The sequence below is a fragment of the Grammomys surdaster genome, unplaced genomic scaffold (assembly GCF_004785775.1).
Source record: "Grammomys surdaster isolate TR1022 unplaced genomic scaffold, NIH_TR_1.0 126185, whole genome shotgun sequence".
Classification (NCBI taxonomy): Eukaryota; Metazoa; Chordata; class Mammalia; order Rodentia; family Muridae; genus Grammomys; species Grammomys surdaster.
This window is the reverse complement of record NW_021620991.1, coordinates 4,567,947-4,582,559: the sequence shown is the minus strand read 5'-3', so window position 1 is coordinate 4,582,559 and position 14,613 is coordinate 4,567,947. Positions and strand designations below refer to the sequence as shown.

The following is a 14,613-nucleotide window of genomic DNA, read 5'->3' as shown; positions in this document are numbered from 1 at the left end:
GAAGACATATCCTTCGGAAGAAAACCTTTATCATTTATATTAAATTGCTGTTGTAACATGAAAGCTTGCTTATCTAATTTACTGCATACACCAAGCCCAGCTTAGCACAGCGTATTTATAAATGACAGTGTATCCCCTAAACTGTTCTTTCTTAAAGCTACATTTAATATGTTTGTTGTTGTTGATGATGTTGTTGTTTGTTGGAGATAGGTTTTTCTGTGTAGCACTGGCTGTCCTGGAACTCACTCACTCTGTAGACCAGGCTGGCCCCAAACTCAAGAGATCTACCTGAATGCTGAGATCAAACAGGTAGTGTTCCACCACTGCCCGGCTTAATATGCACTTAATAATTAAGGATATCATAGCGAATTAGGTCCTAGGATGTGGCACCATGCTGCAGTATAGAATAGTATAGGATTATAGGCCCCTAATTTTGGACATGCATACTTGATAAATGGCTTCTTAAAAATTGAAACATGCTATAGGTCTCTGTTCAATTTTTAAACATGCAGCATCTAGACTAACATCCCTTTTGGCTGGAACAATGCAAGGCATGCATGGATGCCAACCTCACTTCCAGACATGCAGTGTCTGTGCTCACGCAGACGCGTCTGCCAAAGTCCTGCAAGATGTGCATGCTATGTCAAATACCATGGGTTTGTTTTTTTTTTTTTTTTTTTTTTGTGCATTGTCACAGAACTCACTCACAGCACCGCTGCTGAGACCTCTAGAGTTTCAAGTTGTCTGAACTCAGAATCTGGTGGCATCACCACAGATACAGACCTTCATCTTCCTAGAACCATTGGAAATGCTTTACACGTATTAAGTTCAACACTGAGGTGAAATAAAAAGCAGACTGGAATTCTTTAGGCAACTTCATACCAAAGAATCTATTACCAGCTGGTCAGGATAGGCATAAGTTAACTCTACACATCTAGTTAAACTGGTCACCAGGATGGGCTTTTGAAGACACCCTTCTGCCTCTATCACTTCTTTCAGAACTAGTTAAAATGTCATCTAAGTTTTCACAAAGGTTTAGGTTGCCACATAATGCTGAATTAATTATGAATTAATGATGTCGTCACAGACCACTAAGTTAAGGAGAGAGGCATGTCTACACACACAGGAAGTCTACATAGGAAAAATGAGAACACTCCAGTTTTCAGATACATTTCATCACCCTACACTGGAATTATGCATGACATTCAATGAGTGAAATGCCATAGGACTTTTCTTTAAACAGAAGTCTGTTAAGGGATGAACTAGAGAAAAGATCGTGAGGGAGAAAAGACTAATCATAGGCCAGTGTTGCTCAAGGCTCCTGAGTGCCTGTAACTGAAATGCAGCCACTGTCTCTAACTTGTAAACCCAGACTGTAAGTTTCATAGGAATTACGCAACCGCCTCAGCTTGTGCAGATGATAAGTATCAGAGCAGCGACCTGAGCTCATGTCTCTCTGCTTCCAAAGCCATTCTCTTCCACTCCTGGCCTCTAAAAGTTTTGTTTTTAAATTCCTACTATATTGTTTTTTTTCAAAAGGCTTCAATAGGAAAAATAATCTGGACCATAGTTTGAGTGAAAGAAGTAATGATTCTGTTTTCTCCATTCGAAGACACCATTGTTGGTGAAACACTATAATTGAATTTAATTACAATGGGGGAAACACACTCATACAGAAGTGCACCTGGTCTAACGCAGTCCTGGAACCCTGAAACACACATAATGTGTCTGTATTCCAAGAAGACAGCCTGCAATGTAAGACAGACACACCCTGTTGACACCAAACCACCGAGACAGTGGGAAACAGACCTGAGCTGTCAGTCCTGCTGAAATCACCAGAGAGGGCTTCATGGTACTTGAAGAGATAATGACTATGAAATAGGTGTCTACATTTCCCTTTAAATCAAACACTAGGCAGATAAAACCAAGCATTCAAATTATATTGCCTCCAAAGAAATTCTATGTCTCTAGGTTGATTTGGGACAGTACTAAAACTTTCAAAACAGTTATTTCAAAGATTTCAAAAAAATTGATTTTGCCTTATCATTCATGGACATAACATTAAAACATGCCTTTACCAAGAAGAAAACTATGTAAGTCTAACAATCATCTCTGCGTCTTCCTCCTTGCCTGCATGTTGTTCTCCACGAACCACAATGGATACATGCTTCTATATTAACTACCATGCCTGTTTGCCATTCTGTAAGATGTTTCTTTAACGGTTTTACTTTAGTGCATGTGTGCACAGCACTGTATGCACACATCGAGGCCAGAGGGCAGCCTTCAGGAGTCCATTTTCTTCCTCTATCATCAATTCTGAGGATCAAACTGTTAATGCAGTCAACACATATGCCCACACAGCCATCTCACTGACCCTAAAAGGTTCCTAAGATACTGTTCTATGTATCTGTTAGAGCTTCATATTATAAATGTGTTTACATGACAGAAACTAAAAAAGTTAGTGGAAAAAAATAATTCACTTCTATTTTACTCAAACCAAAATCAACTACCTAGACTATTTTGCTTTCTATCTCCCATGTTACACACATGTTCAGTACGTGAACCTGGTAAACACAGACCTCAACTTATGAGATTGGATTCCTATTTGGAAATGCAGGACCTGTGGTTACTAGATTGCATAGGTACTCAGCCAACCTTGTTATGTTTCACAGTAGCTAAGGATTGCCAAAGTTTGAGTTTTCTTAAAGAATTACAAAGGTGAGGTCCACATAGGACTAAGAACTTAAAATGCCCAGGTTACCTCCAATCAATCAATCAATCAATCAATCAATCAATCTACCTATATCAATGGATTGTACTTGTTTCTGAATCCCATTACATAGAACAGTCTTGCATGAGATAGGATAGACAAACACAGGACAGAAGCTAGAGTTTTTATATGCACAGGTATTGCTTCCTCTTAAGGAGAGCTGTGAGGAGCACATCTTTTTCTATTTTTGATTATGTGTATGTGTCAGTGTGGGGGCACATGCACAAGAGTGTAGGTATGCTTTCTTGGAGTTGGAGCTACAGGAGGATGCTGAGAACCAAACTTCAATCTTCTATAAGAACAGCACATGTTCTTAACCACCGAGACATCCCACTGGCCGGAGGCCCATGTTTCTGACCCTCTTATCAGTAATTTGGACTAGCTTGACTAGCTTGGAGGTGCAGAAATCAAGGCAGCAAGCCTTTGAATCGTGACCATTCAAATCACCAGGTGATCCCGAGATTTTTACAAGCATTCAGGCTGCAAATAACTCACACTCTGAGATACTGAGGCAGTCTCAACCAAAACCAAAAAGAAAGCTGCATCAAATGGACTGGAGTGATGTATAAGCAGCAGCTCTGAAAGCCAGCAGAAGCTCCAGGGTTGACTCCATCAGATGTCCAATGAGATACATGAATAAATGAGAGGCCTGCTGCAGACTCTAGCAAACAATGGCTTCATGGGAAAAGCGTCAGGCAAAGCCGCTTCATTACATCTACTGGGTGACGCTCAGCCAGAGAGATGCTTCATGAGTCAGTGGCTTCTAGCAGGCAGAGCCTCGCAGTGCTGGCCATCAAAAAACCACAGGGCAGCCTGATGCTGCTTTCTGGTTAGTTACCTGTTGCTCTCAGGGCTGCAACAGCTTGTGGGAAATTTAGGAAAAGAGAGATCTTGCCATATTCCAGAAATTTCATTTGGATTGCAAAATAAAACAAACAGAGAGGCCCAATAAGAATGACAGAGAGCATGTTGTCTGCAATTTAACACACACCACTGTGTTCCAAAAATATTCATTTCCTAAAAGAGGTAAGTGAGACACAATTACCTAGAGATTCATGACCCATCCTCCACGGCATGTTCCACATTCACTTCTAACTTCTTGGATAGCACGGGGCCACCTAGAATCTAAACCTCATGTCACATTTAACTAAAGATGGGGCTAACATGTCTGTTGGCCCTTGATAAAGGCTCAGCTTTTTGCAACACTACTCTTTTAGGTGGGGTCAGAAAATGATCCCTTAGATAAAAGTGTACAACAAAACAAATGGCAATCTGTAACCCCCAGAACCTGTGACAGCCTGCTCCAGGCGGTCCGCAGGGCTGCTCTGGAAGGCACAGCTGCTTAGCTGAGGTAACCACTCACCAAAAGGCTTGGTCATTTCTCACAAAGTGAAGGATTGATTGGAAAACTCTGTTCTCCAACACCTGTGGTTGGAATGCTTGAGATTGAACATGTTACCTCTTCTTCCTCAAAGAAGATTTGTTTCTGTAGAAGAGCCCCACCCACCTTTATTAAACATGAGCAGTAAGTCAGTAATTTCCAAAAATAGGTTATTTAAATACCTAGGCTAATCCTAAGGACCCTTTGCTGACTGTGTGCTTTCTGAAGCCCTCTCTGTTACCTTGTACAGAAAAATGAGACAGCTGTCTAGGATATATGGAGAATGGCCTTCCTCATTTATGAGGAGCACAAAAGGACTGTCCTTAAGACAGAGGACAAGACCACTTTGTATCTGGGAAGGGACACAACTCTGTGTCTGCATGCATTTTCAGCCAATTATGTCTCAATACCTTGAGGCCAAGCTGTTGTGTGACTTAGTGACTTGCTAGTTCTTTAACGTGTATCTCAGTGGTTCTGCTGTAAAACTGGGAAACACCACATGGGGCACAGCAGTAGTCCATGTGGAAGGCAGTACTTCTATTATTCTCCTTTGAGAAATCCTCAAACTTTAAAAACCATACACTAACCATGTGAATAAAAGTAAACAATAATTCATTTAAATAATGCAGAATAAACATTTTCTCCTTAAAGGAAAACTGTTTCTGGGAAGAAAGGAAGGAAGGAGGGAGGGAAGGAGGGAAAGAATGGAGGAAGGAAGGAAGAAAGGAAAAAAGGAAAAAAGGAAAAAAGGAAGGAACCAAAGCTCCAAACCATACACTTATCATGAGTTGGTAACTCCATTTTCAGTTATTGGATAAATCAGGAGTTAAGCCTTGGTGAAAGGCAGGAAACATGAGCTGTACTCTGGATGCAAATGAGTGTGTGTTGGGCCTTCCCCAGCCTTCCACAGAGAGGCTGCAAATGAAAAGACACAGTTGGTAATTTTGGGTTACCCTGCAGCCTGGGATATTCTGCACCAGGATGAGCTATGGTGTCCTAAATCTGCTGATGGCGGCGCCTACCTTTGTGGAGGTCCTTCTGTTGTGGGCCTGAGTGTGGCCAACAGCATGTTCCACACTGTACCACAAAGTGTAACTGTACATTTTCAATTAATTTTCAACATATACACCTCTAACTGGTTTGCTGTACTTTATAAATTAACAAAATAAGCATGTTATTATTCTCTCTGACACGCCATCTCAGGACCATACACCTGAGAGACTCCTCGGCTCCCAAGGAGAAGTTCAACTTGGGGGATTACCAAGGGGGGTGCCACTGCAAGTTCTTGAGGAAGAGAGAGGGAGAGGAGATCTTAGTGGCAACTGCACAAAGCCATAGACAAGCCATTCCTCAATAAGGAGCTGGATAAACGGTCCCGTCCCAGAAGGAACCTGAAACCCTCTTGGCTCCTCTCTCTCAAGCTCCCTGCTGGCTGCATGAGGCATGAGGGATGTTATGAGATTCCAGCTTCCCATGCATGAGTGGGAGTCTCCAGAGTTCACGGCAGAATGCAGCAGGCACTAGAGAAATTAAAGTAGGGACTCTGGTTTGCACTGAAATAGCTTTTAGAAAATGAGCTCTCGACAATGATCAGTATCGACATACCAGAAACTACCAAGCTTCCAAAGTGCTTAAGCAACCACTTCCAATGTCAGTTCTCTTCAGCAGGCTCTACAAACTGCATTTAGCATGCAAGATACTACCACTGAGGTAAACTGAGTGCTAGGGCATGCACCTGTCCTCTGAAGGGCTCCTTGTTGTTTCTAGTGGGAGAGGTGGACCCTCCTCTCATTTTCTCCTCTATTTCAAGCAGACAGATCTGAGAGGCTCTACCACACGGGGCCTGGACTCTCCATGGTGAACAATTGTCTAACACCAAGAAGAGTGGGAACCACTAAGTTACCAGCACCGCTGTGTTTCTGGTTTTGGTTCCAAGTTTTCCCTCCAGCAACTGTTCATGGTTAGTTTGTCTTATTCCTGGATTTAAAGTAGTCACAGCTGTCCCACACGTAAGTCATTACTCAAGAGAAATTTGTAAACTCAGTGCTGCATCATCAAGTTGGCGTGGCAGCAGCCTGTACAGGTTGATGTGTTATACTCAATTTCCTCTCAAAAGCTAACAAAGTTAATCCAGATTCCAGCCCCATGTTGCTGAGTTCTTGTCCTGGCTTTTGAACAGTTTTCTGACATTTTCTTTCACTGTAACTTCTAATTGTCTCAGCTGCAATCCTGTACACTCTTGTGTGCAGTGTGCACCTACAGACTGGAATCCTATGCGCAGACGTGGGAACACCGGCAGTGTCTACTGACTATCTAGTCAAGACAATGTCTGCAAAATACAAATGCATTTGCGACAGCTATTCCCAGCAGTAACGTGGAGTCTCTAGGCTCAAGGTACCTCACACGTTTTTAGTAAGAATTAGTTTGACACTGCACATCTGGCTCGCCTTCTGCCATATACTCAATGTCCTAGGCAGGTTCTGCAGGGAGCTTTGTCTCCTGACTTACCTCACACCACAAGGGAAGAGAGGTTTAGAAACGGAAGCTCTAGGCAGGGTGACAGGGAAGTAGTAAATGATTTTTTTCCACCCTAACACTTTCTTCTTCTTTTTTTGGTTTTTCGAGACAGGGTTTCTCTTTATAGACCCTAATACTTTCTAATGAGCTTTCTTGCCTAAGAAATTTTGACCAGTTTTGAGGAAATCTGATGTGGCAAAATACTGTAGTTACAAAACCACTTGCTGAATGTTTTCCTGTAACGCTGCCTCACATCAGCAGGAAGACCTGTGTGGAAGGCGCTCACCCGCCCGGCCTGAGCATGCTGGGCGGTGGTCTCAGAAGGTCCCTCCCTCACTTCCTCATGCATGTGCACATTGACTGTAAGTGGCCGCTCTCCTGTTGCATAGACAGCAGGGTTAGTACTCAGGGTTAGTTTTTATTTTGTCTTATTTTTCATTCAGAATGGATGTGAAATTTACTGGCATACCTACGCTGCAGCCCCATGCAAGCAAGCAAAAAGCAAAATATTGAAAATGGAAGATAAGGAGAAACTGGCTAGCAGGCAGCTAAACTCACCCTTTTGTACAGCCTATGGTCCACCAGGGGGCTTTAGACAGTAAAACAACACCAGAGAGCTATTAGCATATGAGGGTCACAGTAGAAATCTTATCAATAGTTTTATTAGCATGTGAGGGTCACAGCAGAAATCTTATCAATAGCTTTATGTCACCCAAAAGACACTAGCAGGTGGTTTCTCTTGTGGGGAAAGACAAGAACGTGGTGGCATGGTTGGGGACAGAAAAACAAAAAACAAAAAAACAAAACCGTTGCGATCACATAACTTAGAAATGGGTCCTGCTGAATTCTCAGGCCACTGTCTACCTACCTTGTTGAGAGGGCGTCATGAAGTTTTCTACTTAACACAGACTGTAATGCTTCTAAGAGACAGTAAACATGACAGTTCCATTTATGAAAGTAATGCTAAGTAAACCACAATGGGGTGTGCACACCTGAGGGAAAACACAAGTTTAAAATAACCCCCAGGAGAGAGATCCAGGACTTCATGAGGCTCCTTAGTGAAATATGTTAAACAGACAAACGAGAAGTGAGCAGTGCCCACCACGCAGCCAGCACGCAAAGGCCCCTGCTGTCCATGTATGCATTTTTCTATCATCTGAACCATGAAAGAGCAACAGTCTTTATTTTGCTGCAAATGGTGAGCAGAAAGAGCCTCAGACCTGATGCTTTCCTTCTCAGGGGACCTTGCCAGCCTCCCGGAGGATGGGCTGGTTAAAATATGAACTCAGGACAGGTGAGATCTTCAGCAAATTCCTCTGCTGGTTTAAAGCTAGGAGAGGGATTCCTCTGTCCAGCCTACTTCAGCAAGCAGTCTTTTTATGCAATTATACTTTTAGGTATCTTACTCTACTCATCCACTGTAACCACAGACCACACCCTCAAAAGAACACACAATGGAAAGTCAGTGAAGGACTCGGGTATCTCCGCTTATGCTGCATTCCTCATACATGTTTGGACTCAAGAAATACTGAGGAGGGAGCACAGTACAGTTTAAATCATGGATGTTCTGGTTCATTGAAAACGACTTCAAAAGCAACATCGGGGTCTGGACCAGATGAACTAGTCTCTGTGCTGGACAGTGGGGGGCTCTCATTCTGCAGGCAAACACAGAGGGGGAGCTGGACTCATGAGGAGGGAAGAAAAGTGACCTGAGGGAGTCCAAGGTATTTTAGCAACCCCAGAAACTCAGCTATTCTACCAAGTCATAAATGCTTGACCACCAACTGAAAGGCATGACTTAACAACAGAGACAGGAGACTTTGGGGAAACTTGCAGAATCATTCTCATTACATGAGACTGTACCCTGTAGTTTACTATCTGTTTCCTGCCAGGACTTCTTCAGTCAGTTTATTCACACTTGTATTTCATGAGCTAGCTCTTAGGGCAGGAGGGGCAGGGGAGTGTGGAGGAGGTGGAGGGAGAGGAAGACCTTCTTGATCCAAGGCATGGAAGAGCAGCCAGGGCATGGACCTGCCGTCTCAGGTTCCATCTAGAGAATGCCTAGCCCCCTAACACGCTCTTTAAAGTTTTCTATTACTGTTGATGTACTGGCTATTACGCATGTTTGTTTCTACGGTCATACAGATGTGTGTCTGTGTTAAGAGTAAGTAAGTCAAGTTCCCAGTTAAACTGTAAGTCTCAAAGGCAAGGGATTTAAAAATATTAGCAATGTAAAGGGCTTTAAGAAAGAGAACCTAACGTGAGGTCTCTGAGGAATGAGGGGATGGTTAAACAGGAGAAAGAGCAGACAGCGTAGATCCAGCCCAAGTCTGCAGCTCTCAACTGCAGAGCTCCTGATACTCTGGAAACACCCCCACCCCACCCCCGTGCAGCTCCACCAGCCACCGCTATGGACTCTGCTATCTAGAGAGAGAAAGCGAGCCTCTCCCTCCAGCCCAGATGTCTTAAGTCTTCAGCAAGACAGATCATGTGTGAGGAGAAGCTCCTCTAGCAAGGCCCCATGAAAAGATGTTCTATCCTCAGGGACCAACAGGCTGTCTTTTCCTCTGTGTTCCCTGCCTTCTCAGACCAAATCGGACTGGCTCTCTGTGGTAAACTGAGTGGAAATGCTATCCTGTACGTATCCAGCAGAGGGCACCAGCCGCTTAGTGGAAATTTCACATGTGAGAACCTAAATGTTTGTCTTTCTTGACTTTCTGTTTATTATTAGCAGATTAAGGACACACTGTGAAAATCATTATGCAGACGGGTGTATACGTAATAAGTTAAAGAAGAATTTAGACTAAAACCTAGTCCGAGTAAATTACATTCATGCCCAACTCAAAACAGAAAAACACTGCTGGGGGAGGGAGGGTCTCTGCGGTCAGACACAACCTCTCAAGCCAAGATGCCACCATCCTGTTACAACCTGGAGTGCTTGCCCCATGCTTGCTGGAGGTTACCAGCATGACACAGAAGCAGCAAATGGTTAGAAAGGTCAGGGCTGTTCTAGTATTCCTTATGAGCATAAGGAGAGATAAGGACTTGGTGTACCTGTGGCGACAGCGACGCAGAAACCTCATTATTTTTCGAGCAGCTTGGTCCTGCTTTTTGGTCAGCAAACTGCTCCTGAAAAAGCCAGAACATGACCGTCACAAGAAAGGTCCCATAAAGCTTGCAGTGCAGACCCTGAACCAATCTGTCTACGGCCGGAGGAGACTTAGTTAAATGGTGTCACAAATCCAACCGCAAAGCACACATTGGTCCCAGTGTTGAGATTGGCCTGGGACTCTCCCAAGCCTTTGTTTTCTTTAATTTGTTTGAGACAGTGTCTCATGCATCTCAGGCTGGCATCCAGTATAGCTGGGACTTCATCTCCCAAGGGCTGGCAATGCAGGCATGAGCTTCCTCGACCAGTTTGTGTGGTACAGGATACAGAGCCCAGGGCTTTGTACATGCCAGGCAGGCACTCTGCAGTCAGAGCTATGGCTCTCTCCCACGGTTTAAGGAGACGGTAAGACTGATGGTCCCTCCTCTGGGGTAAGTCGGGGGTTCCTTGTAGGCCAGGTTAGCCTCTAGAGTGTTGGGATTACAGTTGTGTACCACCATACCCAGTTTTTTTCCAGGTTTTTGTTTGTTTGTTTGTTTGTTTTTGTTTGTTTGTTTTTGTAGAAACAGGCCTTCTGGTGCTAGCCAGACTTCTTCAAAGAGTGTAGGAGTTAACTCTGAGCTTGATATTCTCTTTGGTCTACTTTCTGTTTTTAATCTTTAGTCTACTATTTTCTAAACTGGAATCACTGAGTCCTAAGAACTCTCCTGAGGTAATCAGGGAGTCGATTAAACATGGCAGAGCGACTCTGTAAGTACAAACTCTGGTCCTGACAAATTCTTATCTATACTGAAGTTGGCCAGTGACATAAAAATAACACCATGTGGCAGATAGAGAAAGGACATCAAAGAGAGACTAACAACTAACAGGTACTGTTAGACAAACTCACAACACCTAGGCTATGCTGGAGAGGCCACCATGCCTCAGGCCCTTCACAGAGGCAGGTCTAGGTACCATGCCAGGCAGATCCTCTGTCAAACCCTGCAGGCTTGCGACCCACCTGAGCTTCTGCTGCACTATGACCGCTGTCCTGCGGGCTGGCCGTCTCCGGCCACACTTCTTGTAACTCCTATAGAAGTTCTGAATCAGCACTGCAGCGCGCCGGCTCTGCTGGAACCGCTTCTGCTCGTAATAACTTCGGAATTTGCTCTGGATGAGGATTGCCGCCTGTGTCATCTTTTTGTAAAGTGCATACTGCAGGGGGACACAGAAGGAACGGGACAGTAACAACAAGAGTCGGAAGTCTTCCAAGCTTCGGGGGTAAGAGACCCTCCTCCTTCCCTATTCTAGTCTCTGCGAGGAGCCGACCTCAGGATGCCAACAGCAAGCTTCCAGTACTCTTCTAAAATGCAAAGAACTAACGCAGGATGGCATGCAGGTAACACGGTATCTCCATCCTCACACGACAACATATTCTGCCTCTCTTCAAGATTTCCAAAGGCATTTAAAATGTAAAAATTTAAGCTGTGTTAAATTTAAGATGAGAATTTACTATCCAATTTAGAAACACTTTAATTCTTAGTCTGTCTTGAGTCCACTCATACAAAGACCTACCTAGCAGTCAGCACCTCTTTCTAACTAATTTACTCCATGCCACAAATTTCTGATGGAGTTACAAGGTCCCAAATACAAGGCTTATCATGAAACGCTGACACGTTTAAGCCATTTCACCCTGCAAGAGTAACCACACTCATCAGACCCATATAGCGAGCCTGGGAATGGACCCTGGGAGGCTGTCAGAGAGCTGTGGATCACTCCGGAGCCATGTCAGAGACCCCCCACCAACGTACTCCACAGATCTAAGGACGAGACAGGAGCCAGGTTTGGCTTCTGAATCAGTCTTGCCGTCCTAAGAACACAAAGCTTGCTACCATGCCACGTGGGAGTTTCAGACACTGAAGAAGTCACACGAAGCCCTTTGCTTAGAAGCGGCAACTTACTGTTGTTAAGGGACCAACTACTCAGAACCCTACCCCAGGCCTAACCACATCAGTAGCTGTGTCATAACACAAGGGAAGGAAACTGACTTCTTGGGATGTCCAAAAAGCAAATCTGCTTTCCCCTGACCTGTTTTAGATTCCTTTCCACCCATCCAAAAGTCCTTTAAGGTAGGAACACTGCAGCTTACGGAGCTTTTATGGCTCATGTCACTGTGTCCTGAACACAGAGCGTGTTCTGGTCCCTGGGTGTCCACAGTGAAGCCCATCACAGAAATTAGGTATTTGCTTAATATTCACTAGGTCCAAAGTCACCGGCTTTGATGGACTGCCCTGGCCATGAAAATGTCCACCTGTTATTAACGCCCAAACCTCCTCCACTAGAAAAAACACAGGTCCCCGAGGACAGAGCTGGCGTGTCTGGCTGGCTTAGCAAAGGAGTGTTTGGTGACTGTGCCATCTTAATGACCCCTTCCTTGTGGCTGGTGATGGGTATGACGTTGGTGACTCTGGTGAAATGGTTTGTGAGAGGACTTGGTGTATCATTACCTTCAAGGCTATCCATGTCAGCTTGGGGGAGAAACAGAAAATACAAAATTAATGTTAGTTTACTGAATATAGGGAACAAACCAAAAACAATTCCCAAAACCACTACAACTCCCAACCAAAACCAAAAGCAACAAGAAAGCAGCCTGGCTATATTAATATCTTCTACCTTCCAAAATAACACTCTTACACTTCTCATCACTTCCAAAGACAACGCCTTCCACCTTCCTAGCCGTAGACAACACTCATTCAGCAGGGATCTTTCACTTCTTTTTTTTTAAATACCTGCTGCCCTCACAGACTTGAAACCTCGATTCTGTGTATGACATAATCTCGTTCTAATGTGAAGCCTGCTCACCAATCACAGAGACAAAGGGACCCCGGTGTCAGCGTTTTACACAATAAACCTTCAGTGTCTGGGATCTCGGACTCAACTGGCCAGAACTCTTGCCTCCCTGCCCCAATAGAGTTTAAAAGAGAAGTTTGGAAAACAAAACAGTAACATGTGTTAGAAACCGAAATCCTGGGTCAGAGGGAGAGCACAGGACCCCAAATTTCTCTGTAGTTATTATACAAGATAGCATGCAATATCCTTTCTGTAACAATGTAAGGGCTACTCAAGCTCCAAGAAAATAAGTCCAAGGTTTTCGCTCTAAAATCTTTTCCATAACTGACAGCGTTGAGTACATGCCTCTGTGTGTGTGTGTGTGTGTGTGTGTGTGTGGTGTAGGAGTGGGTCCAGGTTGGCCTTGAACTTGCCATCCTTCTGTCTTAAGTTTCTTAGTGCTGGGACTAGAGGCTTGTGCCACTGTTTCCAGTAAAGGGACCAAGGTTTAACATTGAGTCTAGACTCAACGAGGAAGTTTCAGGATTTTATAACCACCATGACATCTATAAACTATAACATCTGTTTAATTTTTCTGAGCCTGCTTCTTCCTCTGTGAATGGCAATAAAGTTGCTAGGAGTAGCTTTGAGGCTATGGTGCTCCTGAAGACTGGCATACCCTGGCTCCCCATGTAACTCTGGCTACCCCCACAAGCTGGCAGCAAGGCCTCCGCAAGACAGGAGTTACTCTTGCCCCTATTGGCTAAAGCTCTGAGGCAGGCTGCTGCTTTCTTTTCCTAGGGTTCTTAATTCAAGTCAGGTCTTTGTTGTCAGGAGCTGGAGGTAGTGCTTTTTAGCCAAACTGCAGAGCAGCATCTTCCTCTGAGGCCAGGGCGGCTTGGACAGGTACCCTTCCCTTCTGTGACACACAGCTGAGTTTACCTGTTTGTACTTCCTATAACAGCGCTGAATGACGGCGGCAGCCACTTCCTGCTGTTCCCTCAGGGGTCTGCCCTGAAAGGTGAAGCAAGGGAGATCAATAAACTAACCTAAGAATTGTCAACATACTGAGGCTGGAGAGATGGCTCAGCAGTTAAGAGCACTGGCTGCTCTTCCAGAGGTCCTGAGTTCAAGTCCCAGCAACTGCATGGCAGATCACAAATGTTTGCAACTCCAGTTCCAGGGAATCTGACACCCTCAAATAATTAAATATATATATATATTGTCTGTGGGCTGCCCACATACATATATATATACACATATAAGTATATATATATACTTATATATGTATGTATATATATGTGTATATATATGTGTGTATATATATATATATATATATATATATAAATTGTCAACATACAGAAACTTAAAAATTTTACTCATGTCATGTGCCTGCCCAAAAAATAAAAACCCAGCTTTACTGAACCACATTGGACAACAGTCACTATAAATTAAGAAAAATAAAATTTCAGAATAAATCTCCAACCATTTTTGCTTTTAAAAATGAAACCATGGCCGGGCAGTGGTGGCGCACGCCTTTAATCCCAGCACATGGGAAGCAGGCAGATTTCTGAGTTGGAGGCCAGCTGGTCTACAGAGTGAATTCTAGGACAGCCTGGGCTACACAGAGAAACCCTGTCTCAAAAAACAAACAAACAAACAAACAAACAAAGTCAAACCATATTTGGATGTTAGGAGCCTAAAACTATGCATTTAAGAGGTTTTTAACAAATTAGGTCTTGCACTACTAATCTTTCAGTTTCTTGCAGTCTTTCCTAAATAATCTGACTATTTTTTTTAACACATCTGGACAGTGATAAATTCCGTTAGGAATGTGTAAAAGGTAACAGATCCCACCCTGCCTCACCCCTACCTCAATAAAAGCATATGTCTAAGATGATGACTGAGTTCTCAGGGGCTCAGGGCAGCCCACAGTCCTCAGGTCCCCAGATCTTCAGGAGCTGAGAACAGCTCACAGTCCTCAGGTTCCCAGGGGTTCAGAACAGCCCACAGTCCTCAGGTCCCTAG

At 44.0% G+C, this 14,613-nt stretch overlaps 1 protein-coding gene across 4 annotated transcripts in view; it reads right to left on the bottom strand.

Moving 5' to 3' along the window:
* Positions 1-14,613, bottom strand: part of Camta1 (calmodulin binding transcription activator 1) — an 825,029-nt gene that overhangs the window by 4,617 nt on the left and 805,799 nt on the right. For 2 of the 4 annotated variants that reach the window (XM_028757984.1, XM_028757985.1), the window contains exons 8-10: positions 13,528-13,599; positions 10,778-10,971; positions 9,723-9,797 (exon numbers count right to left, since the gene is read on the bottom strand). In XM_028757984.1, coding sequence (XP_028613817.1) covers positions 9,723-9,797; positions 10,778-10,971; positions 13,528-13,599 — 341 coding nt within the window. Of the gene's footprint in view, positions 1-7,226; positions 7,258-9,722; positions 9,798-10,777; positions 10,972-12,263; positions 12,285-13,527; positions 13,600-14,613 lie in introns of all 4 variants that reach the window. The other 2 variants (XM_028757982.1, XM_028757983.1) reach the window with 2 other exon arrangements.